Consider the following 12,825-nt stretch of genomic DNA (forward strand, 5'->3'; position numbering starts at 1 on the left):
CTGGAGACAGCCAAGAACTGGGACACGAGGCTCGGAAGCTCACCCTGCAGGAACTCCTGTCTCTAGAAGGCCCACCTGAGGCCCCTGGGACCTGGAACCTCAGCCCTGTCCTGGCATCAGGGCGGGAGGGGAGCTTAAGCCCGCTGGGTCTGAGAGGCACAGCAGCAGTTTCCAGTGGCTTCCATGCCTGGCCCCTGTAATACCAAGGAAATGAGACCACCCCTTACCTATGAGAGGGAGCTAATCAGTCTTTCCCACATGAGGTTCTGAGGACAGAGAGATGGCGCATTTAAGCGTGTGATACGCCGCCTGACAGAAGCTCGCGAGAGTTTTCCAGGCAAAGAAGCCCAGATAACTTAGGGAGGTTTAACGAGGTGCTGGATCACACACAGGTAAGACCAGGTAAAAACTCGGGTAAGACCCTGCAGCCCAGACCGGCAAAACCCAGAAACTGTGGGCACACGTGGCTGCCGGGGGGTGGGGGGGTGGGGGGGGGGGCGTGCGACGCAGGGGTGCCCGGGCTGTGGGGAGGGGTGTAAACCAGAGGCTGTTGAGCATTTGCTGCTGAAACTGCAAGTCACATCCCCGAGCCCCAGGAAGCCCGTGTCAGGCGGGCACAGACACAAACTCAGGAGTGGCCGCTGGCTCTTCGTGTTAGCGAGGGCTGGACCGACCCAAACTCCCACCTGCTTTGCGCTGCTTCCCTCGCTCGGCACTGGTGGGTACTGGTTACCGCAGTGTCGTTGAGACCACCTTCGGACAAAAAGAGTCACTGCTCCAAAGTCGCCCAGAATCCGACACGGCCAGGATTTGGAGCCAGACCCTGCTGAACACCAGGCCCTTGCTCCTAACCACTAGGGCGCGTGGGCTGACCTGGTGGGGAGAGGCCTTAGGCCGCAGCCCTGTGGCAGGGAGGGCAGGGGTAAGAGCGTGGAGGGCCAGGGGTCAACGCTGCTTTCTTTCTGCCCCAAAAGGCCTGGCGGAAGGATGGGGAGGGGCGTTAGACAGACCTGAGACATTCCTGGGAATTAGCCTGCCGTCTCCGGCATCCCTGCTCACGGAAGCCCCACGTCCTGCGCCCAGCCAATCACTCGGGACGGGTTCTAAAGTAGCGCCAGCTGCCAGATTCCATTTCTAGCGATGACACTGGCCACGAACTCAAAAAGCCCTCCCACGGCACAACCCTAGCAATGCTGGATAAAATAAATGCGGAACTAACTCGTTGGAATAGAAGGGAAGCCCTGGAAACATCACTGGAAAGCTGAAAAATAGGGCCCAGGTGCCAACACCAGCAACGGAAGAGTGTGGGATTTTGTGGCCACGTTGGGACAGAGCCCGCCAGCCGAGAACCACTTCACGTGGGCTCAGTCCAGGGCTCCTGGGACACCTGGTGGGGAACAGAGGCTAAAAGCACCTGTAGGGTTTGCCTGCAAAGCCAGCTGCCCAGGAGGCCCACGCAGAGCCCCTCAGCCGGCCGTGAGTCCCCACCCAAAGTTAGGAAACACAAGAGTCAGTCGTGAAGAGAAGTCAGAAGAGAACACGGGATGGCTGTCAGCTTCGGGTATCAGATCTCTGGCAGATAGGATGCGCTCAACAAAAACGTGGAGGAAAGGATCAAAGGCATTGGGGGCAGAACACTTAAAACAGACTAGCTGATCTGAAAAGGAAGCAAAGATCATTTGAGATTTGGAAAACTGAGTCAGGGAAGCCAAGCACTTCCTGGGTTCACGGGGGATAAACTACAGCCGAAGACAGAACCAGACGCCGGAGCTGGAGAGACCGCCAGCCTGTGACGGCGGATGCCCAGCAAGCAGAGCTGGCCAAGGGCTAAGAGGAGCAAGCTCTAAGGGGCAGGGAAAGTTCTGGAAGGAAGGGCCCGAGGGACAGAGGGAGAGACATGAGCTAAGGAAACGGCCAGGGTTGTTCCGGAATTGGCAACACGGGGCGCCGGGATTCAGGCAGCAGGTGACAGACAACGTGAGCACCAGAGAAGTTGGGAGGCAGCCGTTTATCGGGCAGGTGGGTGGGCGCCGGCCGTCACTCCTTGAGGGAGAAGTGCATCTTGTCGCTGATCATCTTGCGCTCGGGGTTGAGCCGCTTGAGGATCTGGGCGAGCACGTTCACCGTCTGCTCGCTGCTCAGCCCCGTCTTCTTGGTCTGGAACTTCTTCAGCAGGTCCTTGGTGGTCATGGGCTTCCGAGTCAGATAGCGGCGCACTGCGTCCTCGGTCACCTGCACGTCGCTGAGGAGCCGAGCGGAGGGCGGGGCGGGTGGGCGTCAGCGGGAGGCCTCCCCGCGCCCCTGCCCTGCTCCCCTGCCCCACCCCCCACCACCCTTGCCAACCTACCCGCTGCTGGGGGTCGACTTCCCGGACTGGGGCTGAGGGGTCGACTTCCCGGACAGGCTCTGGGGCCCGGCGTCCAGCCGCAACCGCTTGGCCACCGGCGTCTCATTCGTTCGCTTGCCTGGGGGAGCAGGGGAGGGGTTGAGCCCCGGGCCTGGGGGGGCTGGACCCCCCAGAGGCCCAGGAGGAGCGGGGCTGGGACCCCGTGTCCAGGGGGCCCCGGGGTGGACAGGCCTCTGCCCCAACTCTGGCCTCTGTTCCCGAGGCAGGAGGGGAGACTGAGGGCAGAGGTCAAGAGGTCGCGGCGAGGGGTGGGGCGACGGCCCCGCTCACCCTGCTCCAGCTTGGTGGCGGCGGCCCGCAGGGTGGAAGAGGTGCTGCCGGTCTCCGCGCTGGGCGTGCCCGGCCGGCTGTTCCCCCGAGAGCTGCCTCCCGACGGCCTCCGCTCCCTCTTGGGGGGCGTCTTCTTCTTCTGCGGAAACGGGGTTGGGATGTGAGTCTGGAGACAGACGCCCGCCCACCCGCCCCTGCCCAGGCCCGGGCCTCACCGCCATGAAGAGGGCCGAGGACGCCTCGCTGTCGATGTCGCTCTCCTCTGAGCTGTCCGACTCGTCGCTGCTGTCTGCGTGGGGCCGGAGGAGTGTCAGCGCCAGGGCGCCCCGCCCCGGCTCCACCCCAGATGAGGGGCTCTGGGAGCGGGGCGCCCGGGCAGCGGGGAGGAGACCCACCTTTCCTGCGCTTCTTCTCCTGAGGCGTGGGCGCCTTCTTCTCCTCCTCCTCCTCCTTGTCCTCCTCGGGCGGCTTCTCCTCCTCACTCTCCTCGCTGCTCTCACTCTGCTCATCTACGCCCTTGGGGCCCTCCTCCTGCTGGGTGACCTTGGGCTTGCCCTCCGGCTCATCCTGGGAGCTGCTGCAAGGCGGAGAACCAGCCGACCGTGAGGGAGCGCGTGGGCCGGGTGGAGCAGGCCTCACGCCCACCTCACACCCGCCTCCCGCCTGCCTTACCTTGAGCCGTCGGACATGTAGTCCACTTCCTGGCCCTCAAAGTCCCCGTCGTCGCTGTCTTCGAAGGCCTCGTCGTCGGACCCCTTCTTCTTCTTCTTCTTCCTGCCTCCCTTGGCCGGCGGTGCCTTCTTCTTGGCCTTGGGAGCTCTGCCACCTAGGAAAGCAGAGCGGGACTCGGGCCGGGCACTCGTCCCGTTTGGGAAATCTGAGGATGTCTGGACATCTTGGGGGCCTCACGGAGCATGGAGAGACGCCCAGGACTGGCCTCTTACACGTAAACTGACCGGTCCAAGTCTATACCCCCAACTCGCTTTCTCTGACTCACACTCAGGGCCACCATCTCCGTCCCTGCATCCCCCAGAGCCGTGTATCGGACAACTGGAACCCACCCCTGTAGCCCAAGGCCCACCAGCATCATTCAAACGGGCCGATCCAAAGCTGTTCACCCTGCCCTGCGCTGCCCATCCATGGACACCCCAATAAAGGCTGCAGCTGAGACCTTCCCGTCGCTCTTCTCTGCCTCCTACCAACTCCCGTGCTTCCCCAAGAGCCGGTGCAGCGGACTGTGCCCTGTCCTCATTCCCAGGGGACTGTGAGTGACTCAGCTTTCCCTCAGTGGCATCAACCTTCCTGAGTCGTCACTCAGACACCTTGAGGGAGTACGACCCAGGCCGGTCCACACGGCCACCTAGGGGGGCTCCACCAGCCTCACCCTCCTCGCCGCTGGCCTCGCTGTCGTCAGACGACATCTCCAGGTCATCCTCCAGGTCATGGATGCGCAGCTCACTGGCCTTCTTGCGGCTGCGTTTCTCCTTCTCCTCGTCTTCCTCATCCTGGTCCTGGTCCTTGAGCCGCCGTTGCTGCATGATGCTGAAGTGGTTCAGGACTTTGTTTCTCCTGTGGGCAGGGGAAGGGTACAGTGGGGGCTGACAAGGGGCCTGGCTCCAAAACTGGGCCTCCTCCCTGCGTCCCCACCAGGCACTCCCCAAAGGGGAATGACAGACACGACTTTGGTGACATGAGGGGACTCACACCCATGGCATGGAACACCCTGAAGTCACATGGGTAGAGCTGGCCCTGCTTTGATCCCTTGTCTGTCCCATGTCCCTCAAGGATAAAGTTTCATGTGGTATTGGTAGAGAGCATCTCTCTCCAGCTCAGGTCCTTTCTCAGACAACAGAATTTAGACACAACATATTCATGTCCATCTGTTTTTATGGTAGTTTATGGATGCCTTTGTGTTTATGAGAAGAAATAACTGTTTTCATTTACTTTGATGATAAAAGTTTTAAAAAATATGACTGCATCTAAGGAGAGCTTAGGATTACATCTAACAGCATAAGCAAAGTTCATCAGTGCTGTGAAAACGAGTAAAGCTCTTGCACAAGAATGTGAGTGTAATTAACACTACTGAACAGTACATTTAAATATGGTTAAGATGGCAAATTTTATGTTTTTTACAATTAAAAGCATTTTTAATTGAAAAGAACGATGGGGGTGCCTGGGCGGCTCAGTTGGCTAAGCGTCCAACTTTGGCTCAGGTCACCATCTTGCCATTCCCGAGTTCGAGCCCCGTGTCGGGCTCTGTGCTGTCAGCACAGAACCCGCTTCAGATCCTCTGCCCCTCCCTGGTTTGTGTGCACACACACTCTCTCTCTCTCTCTCTCAAAAAAATAAACATTAAAAAATAAATAAATAAAAATTAAAAAAATTAAAAATTAAAAAAGGAACAAAGCACTGATATGTGCCACAACGTGGATGAACTTGGAGTACATTACGGTGACTGAAATAAGCCAGAGGCAAACGGACAAATACTGCATGATCCGACTCATAGGAGATCCCTAGAGGGGTCGAACTCACAGAGACAGAAAGGAGAATGGTGGGAGCCAGGGGCTGGGGGAGAGGGAGAAAGAGTTACTGTTTAATGGGGACAGAGTTTCAGTTTGGGAAGACCAGAAAGTTCTGGAGAGGGATGGCGGTGATGGTTGAACAATAATGCGAATGGGCTTACTGTCACCGAACTGGACACTTACAAACGGTTAAAGGACAAACTACGTAGTGTGGATTTCACCCGTAGTTGGTCCAGCCATAGCCCTCCACTCTAGGGGGGAAGCCAAGTGGGCCCCGGGGATCTCCCCCTGCTCTGCCAATTCCTGCTCCAGGGCTCAGCTCAGCAGCTACTACCTCCCCAGCCCTCTCCGGCCCTGTGTGTCCCTGATGCCTTCATGTCCGTCTCCCCCACTGAACTGGGAGCTCCCTAAGGGCTTGGTGGAGTCGGACCTGGTCACCACCAAGTACCCAGCCCCCGGCCAGGCAGAAGTTATGGTGACACACTCCATTTCCAAGTGTGTCAGCCCCTTCTGGGGAAGCTGGGGAAGCAATGCCTGCACCCTGCCTCCCTCCAGGCCCAGCTGTGGCTCACACTCACCTTTCCCACTCCTCCTCGGCCTCCTCGGCAGTGAGCGTGCGATGCCGGGCCAGCGGCGTGAAGTTATACCAGTTGTGCACAGGGAAGGCCTCAAAGGCCCCATCGGGGCACTGGGTGAAGATATAGTAGGACGTGTTCTCCGTCACACCTCCCTTCTTGATGCCCTTGAACCTGCAGGGAGGCAACGTCACAGCCTGGCCCTCACGACCAGCCCCCTGGCCTGCCCTCTCTCCAGAACCACCTGGGTTCTCTGAGCAAACTCCGAGCCTGAGAGATCTTGGGCCGGCCCTTCAACGGTGGGAGCCTCGATTTCGGCACCTGGAAAGCCGGGCAGCACTCCCCACCTCACACAGCGAGCTCGGGGCTCCCCTCGTGGTACACATCACGGTCCTTTCTGGAAGGACCGTGTTAGGTGAGCTGTGAGGCAGGGGCGCTGCAGTCACACCCCTCCGGATTTGCCTCCAGGTTTCTCCTCATGCCCGAACCAGTGCCAGCCTCCTCCTGGCCTCTGCCCTCACCCTTCCCTGCCCTGAAAGTCTGGGAAGTCTTACAGAGTGCCCTTCCCTGCCCACGGCCTTCAAGGCTCCCCTGGGCCCCGGCCCACCCGTGCTCCAGCTGCAACCTGGCATCCACCATCCTCTGTCACTGTCACACCGCAGAGCTCTGCACACCGTCCCCTGCTTTTGTGCACACTGTTCTTCCTGGAGCCCCCTCCACCCACCTGACCTCCCAACCCTCACGACCCCCGGTCCCCAGGCAGCCGCTCGCTGCGTGTGGTCAGGACAGGCTCTCGGGCTTCCTGTACGTACCCTGGTCCCTAAGGGCTCCTGCACCAGCACCAGCCTGGTTCATCTTCAGAAAGAAAACCCCACGAGGGACGCGGAGTTCAGGGAGGGACGCCCAGCCGAGTCCGGACGCGAGGGGGTCGCGGGAGGCACTCGCCGCTGCCACCACTTACTTTCTGCCCGACTTGCCGTTGACGCGAAGCAGCCACGGCTGGTCCTCGGGCCGGAACTCCTTGAGGACGATGCCGTACTTCTTCCTCCGAGCCTCCTCGCGAAGCTTGCGGTTGAACTCGCTGCCCGCACCCGACTCGGGCATCTCCTCCTCCTGGTAAATCTTCTTGTTGCTCAGGTCTCGCTCCAGCCGGGCCTGGAGTGACGGAGCAGGCGTGAGGGCAGGCAACAAACCTTCCGTCAGGGCTGCCTGCCTTCGCTCGAGCTGTGCCCGCCGCCCCCCACCCCGCAAGAACACCCGAACGCCCTCTTCACCCCACCTCCCAGGCTGAGCTGCGGACTTGCAAAGCCAACCTCCTGCTTAGCGAAACAAAAAAGGAGTAGAATGCTGGCCTTCGGTGGTGCATCTGGGTGAAGGCATGTGGGCAACCCTCGTGCCAGGTCTACTTGGCAGCTTTGGAAAGTTTGAAATTCTTTCTAAATCAACATTTAAAGAAAGAAATCAATAAACAAACAGTGAGATCATTTTGGTGACAGGACAAAAACAAAAAACAAGGAACTGGCCCGCTCTCTGCATTCGGGCACCGTTAAAGGCTGTTTTCCAAATTTTGATCTTTAAAATGCACGTGCCGCTCACCCTAGAGGTCCCTCCTCCAGACAGCGGAGGTGAAATGACACGCGCAGTGCTGTTTAGCACACCAGTCTGTTGCAGCAGAAGACTGGAAGTCAACCTAACGCACATCAGCGGGGCACTGGCTTGATGCACGGGGCCTCCTCCACATAATGGAAGACAGAGCGGCCAGAGAAGAAAAAGGGGGCGACTGTAGGGAACAAGTCCCAAGGCATAGTGACTGAAAAAGGCAAGATGACCCACACTGCTTCCTACTGACAAGAGATTTCAGACAGCTGGGAACAAAAAGATCCTACCAGCTCCCAAGAAGAAGGGGGAAAAGTCCGTGGCCCAGGGGCGGGCCACGTTTTAGAAACAAAGTCTTACTGGCATACAGCCACGCCCACGCGATGTATCCTTGTGCCTTTACTGCGCATGTGCAGACACGCAGCGTTGAGGGGCTGCCGCACAGACACCGGCCAACCAAGTGCAACATAATTACTGGTCCTTTAAGAAAAAGCCTACTGACCCCTGATACAAAGGACAAGAGGGAGAATGGCAGAAGCTCTCCACAGCCAACACCAGAAGCCAGAAAACACTGGAACAAAACCCTCAAAACCTGAGAGAAAATGGTTACCAGGCTAGCTTATGATACCCAGTCGGGCTACCCAGCCCGAGGCTGGAATCTGGACACTCACAGGGGTGCGAGGGAATTGGTGCGCACCCCACACCTTTTTGGGGAGCCGGCCCAGGATGTGCCTCACTACAAAAGGAAGGTAAACAGGCCTGATTCCCCGAACACTGTCACCCCAGAGGGCAGGGCCCCTGCCTGGCGTGTTCACCTTTAGCCCAGCGGAGGGTCTCCAGGGACAGTTGCTAAAAGAGTGCATTTGGAGGGGGTTTCTGCCCACACGTTGCCCTGGGTGAGCAGCGGCTACCGGAGGAGGGGGATGTCCCCTGTGGTTTTAAGTGCTTAGATGGCTGTATCCGCCCCCTCCCTTGAGTGACTAGTGACAGGGGGTTGTCAACCCAGCAAATTAGTTTTCTCCAGGGAATGTAATCCCCCTCGTTGGTTTTTTAGGGAGTGTGCCGTTTAGGCAATGAAAATTCAAGGGGCTGCATTTCCCTGTGACTAGGTTTTTAGGGAGTGTAACCTCCGTGTGGTAAAAGCAAGGAGTGATGAGTGACGTCCCCCCATGACGATCAGGGAACAGGGTACGTGTAACCCCCAAGTTACTAGCGGCTGGGAGATCACGTGTCTCAAGAGGTGATAACTATGCAGGCTCTGCACCTCACGGCGGTGGGTGACGAGGGGCATGGACCCTCCACGGGGATGAGTGGCCGAGGTGCAGACTCCTCTCAGTTCTCATGGATGCCGGGACAGGGGATCTCCTATTGATGACGGACCAAGAGTGGTGGGTTCCCAAGGTATTTACCAAGTTACTCCTCTTAGCGAGGAGTATTTGGGGGCAGGGTACCCGAAGGTGGCTTATTTCTCTCTCCTGGATGGTAAATGATGAAGGATGTCTCCCCACTGAGTGATGAGGGAATTGGAAACACTGCACCCTCTCTGGATAACTTAGGCGAGGCCAGAGGTGGGGGGAACATGCTAGTTTGTACACAAACATGTGGGCAGCTGGCCATGCTGGCAGGCAGGCACCCTACCAGGGAAGAGGGCGCCTGGAGCAAGTATCCACCTGCCCAATATCCAGAGGAGCACGTTGTTATCGTGCCTCTCTCAAATAGTCTCATTTGCTCAGCTGGGTGAAGTCAAGTTTAAAAACAGACAAAAGAGGGGCGTCTGGGTGGCTTGGTCAGTTAAGCATCCGACTGCGGCTCAGGTCATGATCTCACGGTTCGTGGGTTCAAGCCCCGCTTTGGGCTGTCTGCTGTCAGCACAAAGCTTGCTTTGGATCCTCTGTCTCCCCTGCTCTCCGCCCCTCCCCCACTCATACCCTGTCTCTCAAAAATAAACATTAAAAAAAAAAATTTTTTTAATAGCCAAAAGAGGGGCGCCTGGGTGGCTCGGTTGGTTGTGTCTGAGTCTCGATTTTGGCTCAGGTCATGATCTCGCAGTTTGTGGGATTGAGCCCCGTGTCAGGCTCCATGCAGTAGCACACAGCCCACTTGGGATTCTCTCTCCTACTCCCCTGGCCCTCCCCCCCCCACCCCACCCCCCCCAGCCAGCTTGTGCATGCACACATATGCGCTCTCTCTCTCTCAAAATAAACAAACTTAAAAAAAAAAAAATAGTCCAGAGTGGCCCCTGGGTGGATCAGTTAAGCATCCAACTCTTGATTTCAGCTCAGGTCATGATTTTACAGTGTGAGTTTGAGCCCTGCATCAGGCTGTCTGCTGTCAGCACAGAGCCCACTTAGAATCCTCTGTCTCTCTCTCTTCCTGCCCCTACTTGTGCTCTCTCTCAAAATAAATAAACATTTTAGGGGCGCCTGGGTGGCTCAGTTGGTTAAGCGTCCGACTTCAGCTCAGGTCATGATCTCACAGTCCATGAGTTCGAGCCCCGCCTCGGGTTCTGTGCCGACAGCTCGGAGCCTGGAGCCTGCTTCGGGTTCTGTGTCTCCCTCCCTCTCTGGCCCTCCCCTGCTCATGCTGTCTCTATCTCTCAGCAATAAATAAATGTTAAAAATAATAATAATAATAAAATAAACAAATACACATAAAAAAAGAAAAAGATTCTCTCTCCCCCTCTCCTCCGTTGGCTCTCTCTCCCTAAAACAGATTTTAGAAAAAAAAAAAAAAAAAAATAGTCCAAAGGCAGACCTGTGCTCGACAACCAGCTGAGCAGTTGGAGCTGCCCGACCGCGGGAAGGCCCGACCATGCCGACTTCAGACTTGGGGCCAAGTCCCCTGCTGGGCTGCTCCAGTCTCTGTGGCTTTAAACGCTGCTCCAAATGCCCAGATGTGCCCTCCCGCTCTCCCAACTCACATGTCCAACTGCTCACCTACTGTCCCCTCCGGGATGTCTAATATAAGACGTCCCAAACTGAACTCCCAAATACTCCATCCGTCTGGCCCCGGCACCCCTCAACATCCAATCATTAACCGACCCTATGGGCTCCGCTCCAAACACACTAGGATCCACCCACGTCTCATAACGCTGTTTGCTCCATGCAATCATCACTCGGCTGGACCACAGCCGACACCTCCACCCTGCACACCCTTCATCTGCCCTTGACCCCACAGTCTGTCTCCTGACAGTGCCTGGATCACTTTATAATTCCCCTGTTAAAAAAATTTTTAATTTTTTAAATGTTTATTTCTGTGAGAGAGAGAGGAGAGCGAGAGAGTGAGACAGAGCATGAGTGGGGGAGGGGGGAGAGAGGGAGACACAGAATCCAAAACAGGCTCCAGGCTCTGAGCTGTCGGCACAGAGCCCAACTTGGGGCTCAAACTTGGGAACGGCGAGATCATGACCTGAGCTAAAGTGGGACGCTCAACCCACTGAGGCACGCAGGGCCCCCCACCCTGATTTAAAACTCTTTGGTGGCTTCAATGTTTGTGTTCCACCCCAAAATGCAGATGTTGAAACCTCACCCTCAGTGGGATGCTAGGGGGAGGTGGGGCCTCGGGGGAGGGGATTAGGTCACGAGGGTGGAGCCCTTGTGAGTGAGATTAGTGCCCCTACAAGAGAGGCCCAGAGAGCTCCCTCACCCTTTCCACCACGTGAGGGCAGTGAAAAGACAGCCATCTATGAAGCAGGAGGAAGGCCCGCACCGGACCGAAAATCTGCTGGCGCCTTGATCTTGGACTTCCCAGCCTTCAGAATTGTGAGAAATAAACCTGTGTCGCTTATACGCGGCCCAGGCTATGGTGAGTTCTGTGAAAGCAGCGCCCGTGGACAGAGGTGGCTCTCAAATACCATCTGTAGGAGGCAGCCCCCTCCCTGGCCCAGATAACTCGAGGCCAAAAATGCCTGTCAGTGGGCACAACTTCTGCACATTCTCCTTCCACAAGGCCTGGGCGGGTGCAGTTAAGCATCCAAATCTGCCTCACGGGGATGCACCCAGCAGCTCAGCCTGGGCCTCAGCACATCACTGGACCTCCGCTCCAGGAGAGGTGAGGAAACCAAGCCTCAGTTGCTACTATCACGAAGGGAACTGTTACAACCCAGTGCAGGATCCCCTTGTCACACTCACAATGGAGACTTACCTGATTCCAGGTGGCGAAGTTGACTTTATCCGCTGCATTGAAGGCCATGATGTTGTATTTTTTAGTTGTGTTTCTGGAACGGGCAAGAAGGGGCAGTGCTCAGTTACTCGTTCATTTAGCAAACCCTCCCGGGCTCAGCAGTGCTGGGGACCCACCAAAGACCCCAGGGGTTCCCAGTCTGTCAGGGAACAGAACCATGCCCTCCCAACCCCGTGCGGTAGAAAAGCAGAAGGAGGCACAGAGATCTGGGGGAACCAACATGTGGGAATAACGAGGAACTCTGCCCTGGGGATGGGGGAGGGCAGGCAGGGAATGCTTCCTGGGGGAGGAACGTCCTGGAACTGGGTTTTACGGAACCAACAAGAATCCACCCCACGGAGTCACAAGCGGGGAAGAGGCATTCCTGCCAGAGGGAATGCTAGGCCAGAAGGCTGCATCCTGCCGCCTATTGAAGCACTCATTCATTCGTTCTGCTCCAAACACAGTGATGCCCCGAGAGAGGCCTCGGCTGAACTCCAGCCCCGTCCTCAGGTCCCCCTGCTCGTCAGAGCGAGAAGCACAGGCGGTGCCGGCCATGTCTACGAGCTCAGGGAGGTACAGAACCCCTTTCGGAGGAAGTGGGAAGAGGGGTCAGGGACTTACTTGGGAACGCGAACGACATACTCGGTGACGTTCTGGCTGCCGGGACCCTGCGGGCAGAGAAGGCGGGACGGTGAGTGCGGGGCTGCGGAGGCCGCCGCAGGGACCCCCCCAACTCCGCCGCATACTCACGAGGGCCGCCATGGGCGACGACGTTCGGTGGTTCGGGTCCGGTCCGGCCCGGTCCGCGTCCCTCAGTCGCGGGGAAGCCGCTCTCGCGGTGCCGGGTCTCTGGCCCCGACCGAGGACCCCAAGGCCGAGGTGCCACCGATCCTGGGAGCAACTACCGGGAAGCCGTGCTCGCTCGGCCGGCTCGGCGACCACTCCGGTCACGTCTGCGCCTGCGCCTAACCTGGAAGAGAAACTCGGGGTGCGTCGCGATGGCAACCTCCTCCGCGTCACGTATTTCCCCTCGACTCTTTCTAGAGGGAGGAGCCACGACCGACCCGCAGCTGGAGGAAGCGCCGTCTACCGCCCGGACCCGCGCTCGCGGCTCTATATAGCGCTGTTGATTTAATCAGCCCGGTGGACACGCCTCCCCGTGACGACACACTCCGCGGGGCATCCTGGGAGGGGAGGGAGGAACCGGCCTTCCTCGCGAGCTCTCGCGCGCCTCGCGCATGCGCCACTCCGCTCCGGAAGTGCGTCCGAGGAGGCCGCGTCACCATAGCGA

General features: G+C 57.9%; 1 protein-coding gene across 2 annotated transcripts; it reads right to left on the reverse strand.

The window, feature by feature from the left end:
- Window positions 1-1,989: 1,989 nt before the first annotated feature.
- Window positions 1,990-12,788, reverse strand: GTF2F1 (general transcription factor IIF subunit 1). Of its 2 annotated transcripts, XM_049639746.1 has the most exons (13): window positions 12,599-12,788; window positions 12,285-12,504; window positions 12,156-12,202; window positions 11,514-11,586; window positions 6,736-6,929; window positions 5,778-5,948; window positions 4,062-4,246; window positions 3,350-3,503; window positions 3,073-3,254; window positions 2,893-2,966; window positions 2,678-2,816; window positions 2,348-2,465; window positions 1,990-2,242 (listed from the first exon to the last, which is right to left on the reverse strand). In XM_049639746.1, exons 2-13 carry the CDS (start codon window positions 12,294-12,296, stop codon window positions 2,038-2,040), a joined length of 1,554 nt encoding a protein of 517 aa, XP_049495703.1. In that variant the 5' UTR covers window positions 12,297-12,504; window positions 12,599-12,788; the 3' UTR covers window positions 1,990-2,037. The 2 variants fall into 2 exon arrangements, with proteins under 2 accessions (XP_049495703.1, XP_049495704.1); XM_049639747.1 differs by having other exon boundaries at window positions 3,073-3,251; window positions 12,285-12,788.
- Window positions 12,789-12,825: the final 37 nt, after the last annotated feature.

The sequence above is a fragment of the Panthera uncia genome, chromosome A2, assembly GCF_023721935.1.
Source record: "Panthera uncia isolate 11264 chromosome A2, Puncia_PCG_1.0, whole genome shotgun sequence".
NCBI classification, from domain to species: Eukaryota; Metazoa; Chordata; class Mammalia; order Carnivora; family Felidae; genus Panthera; species Panthera uncia.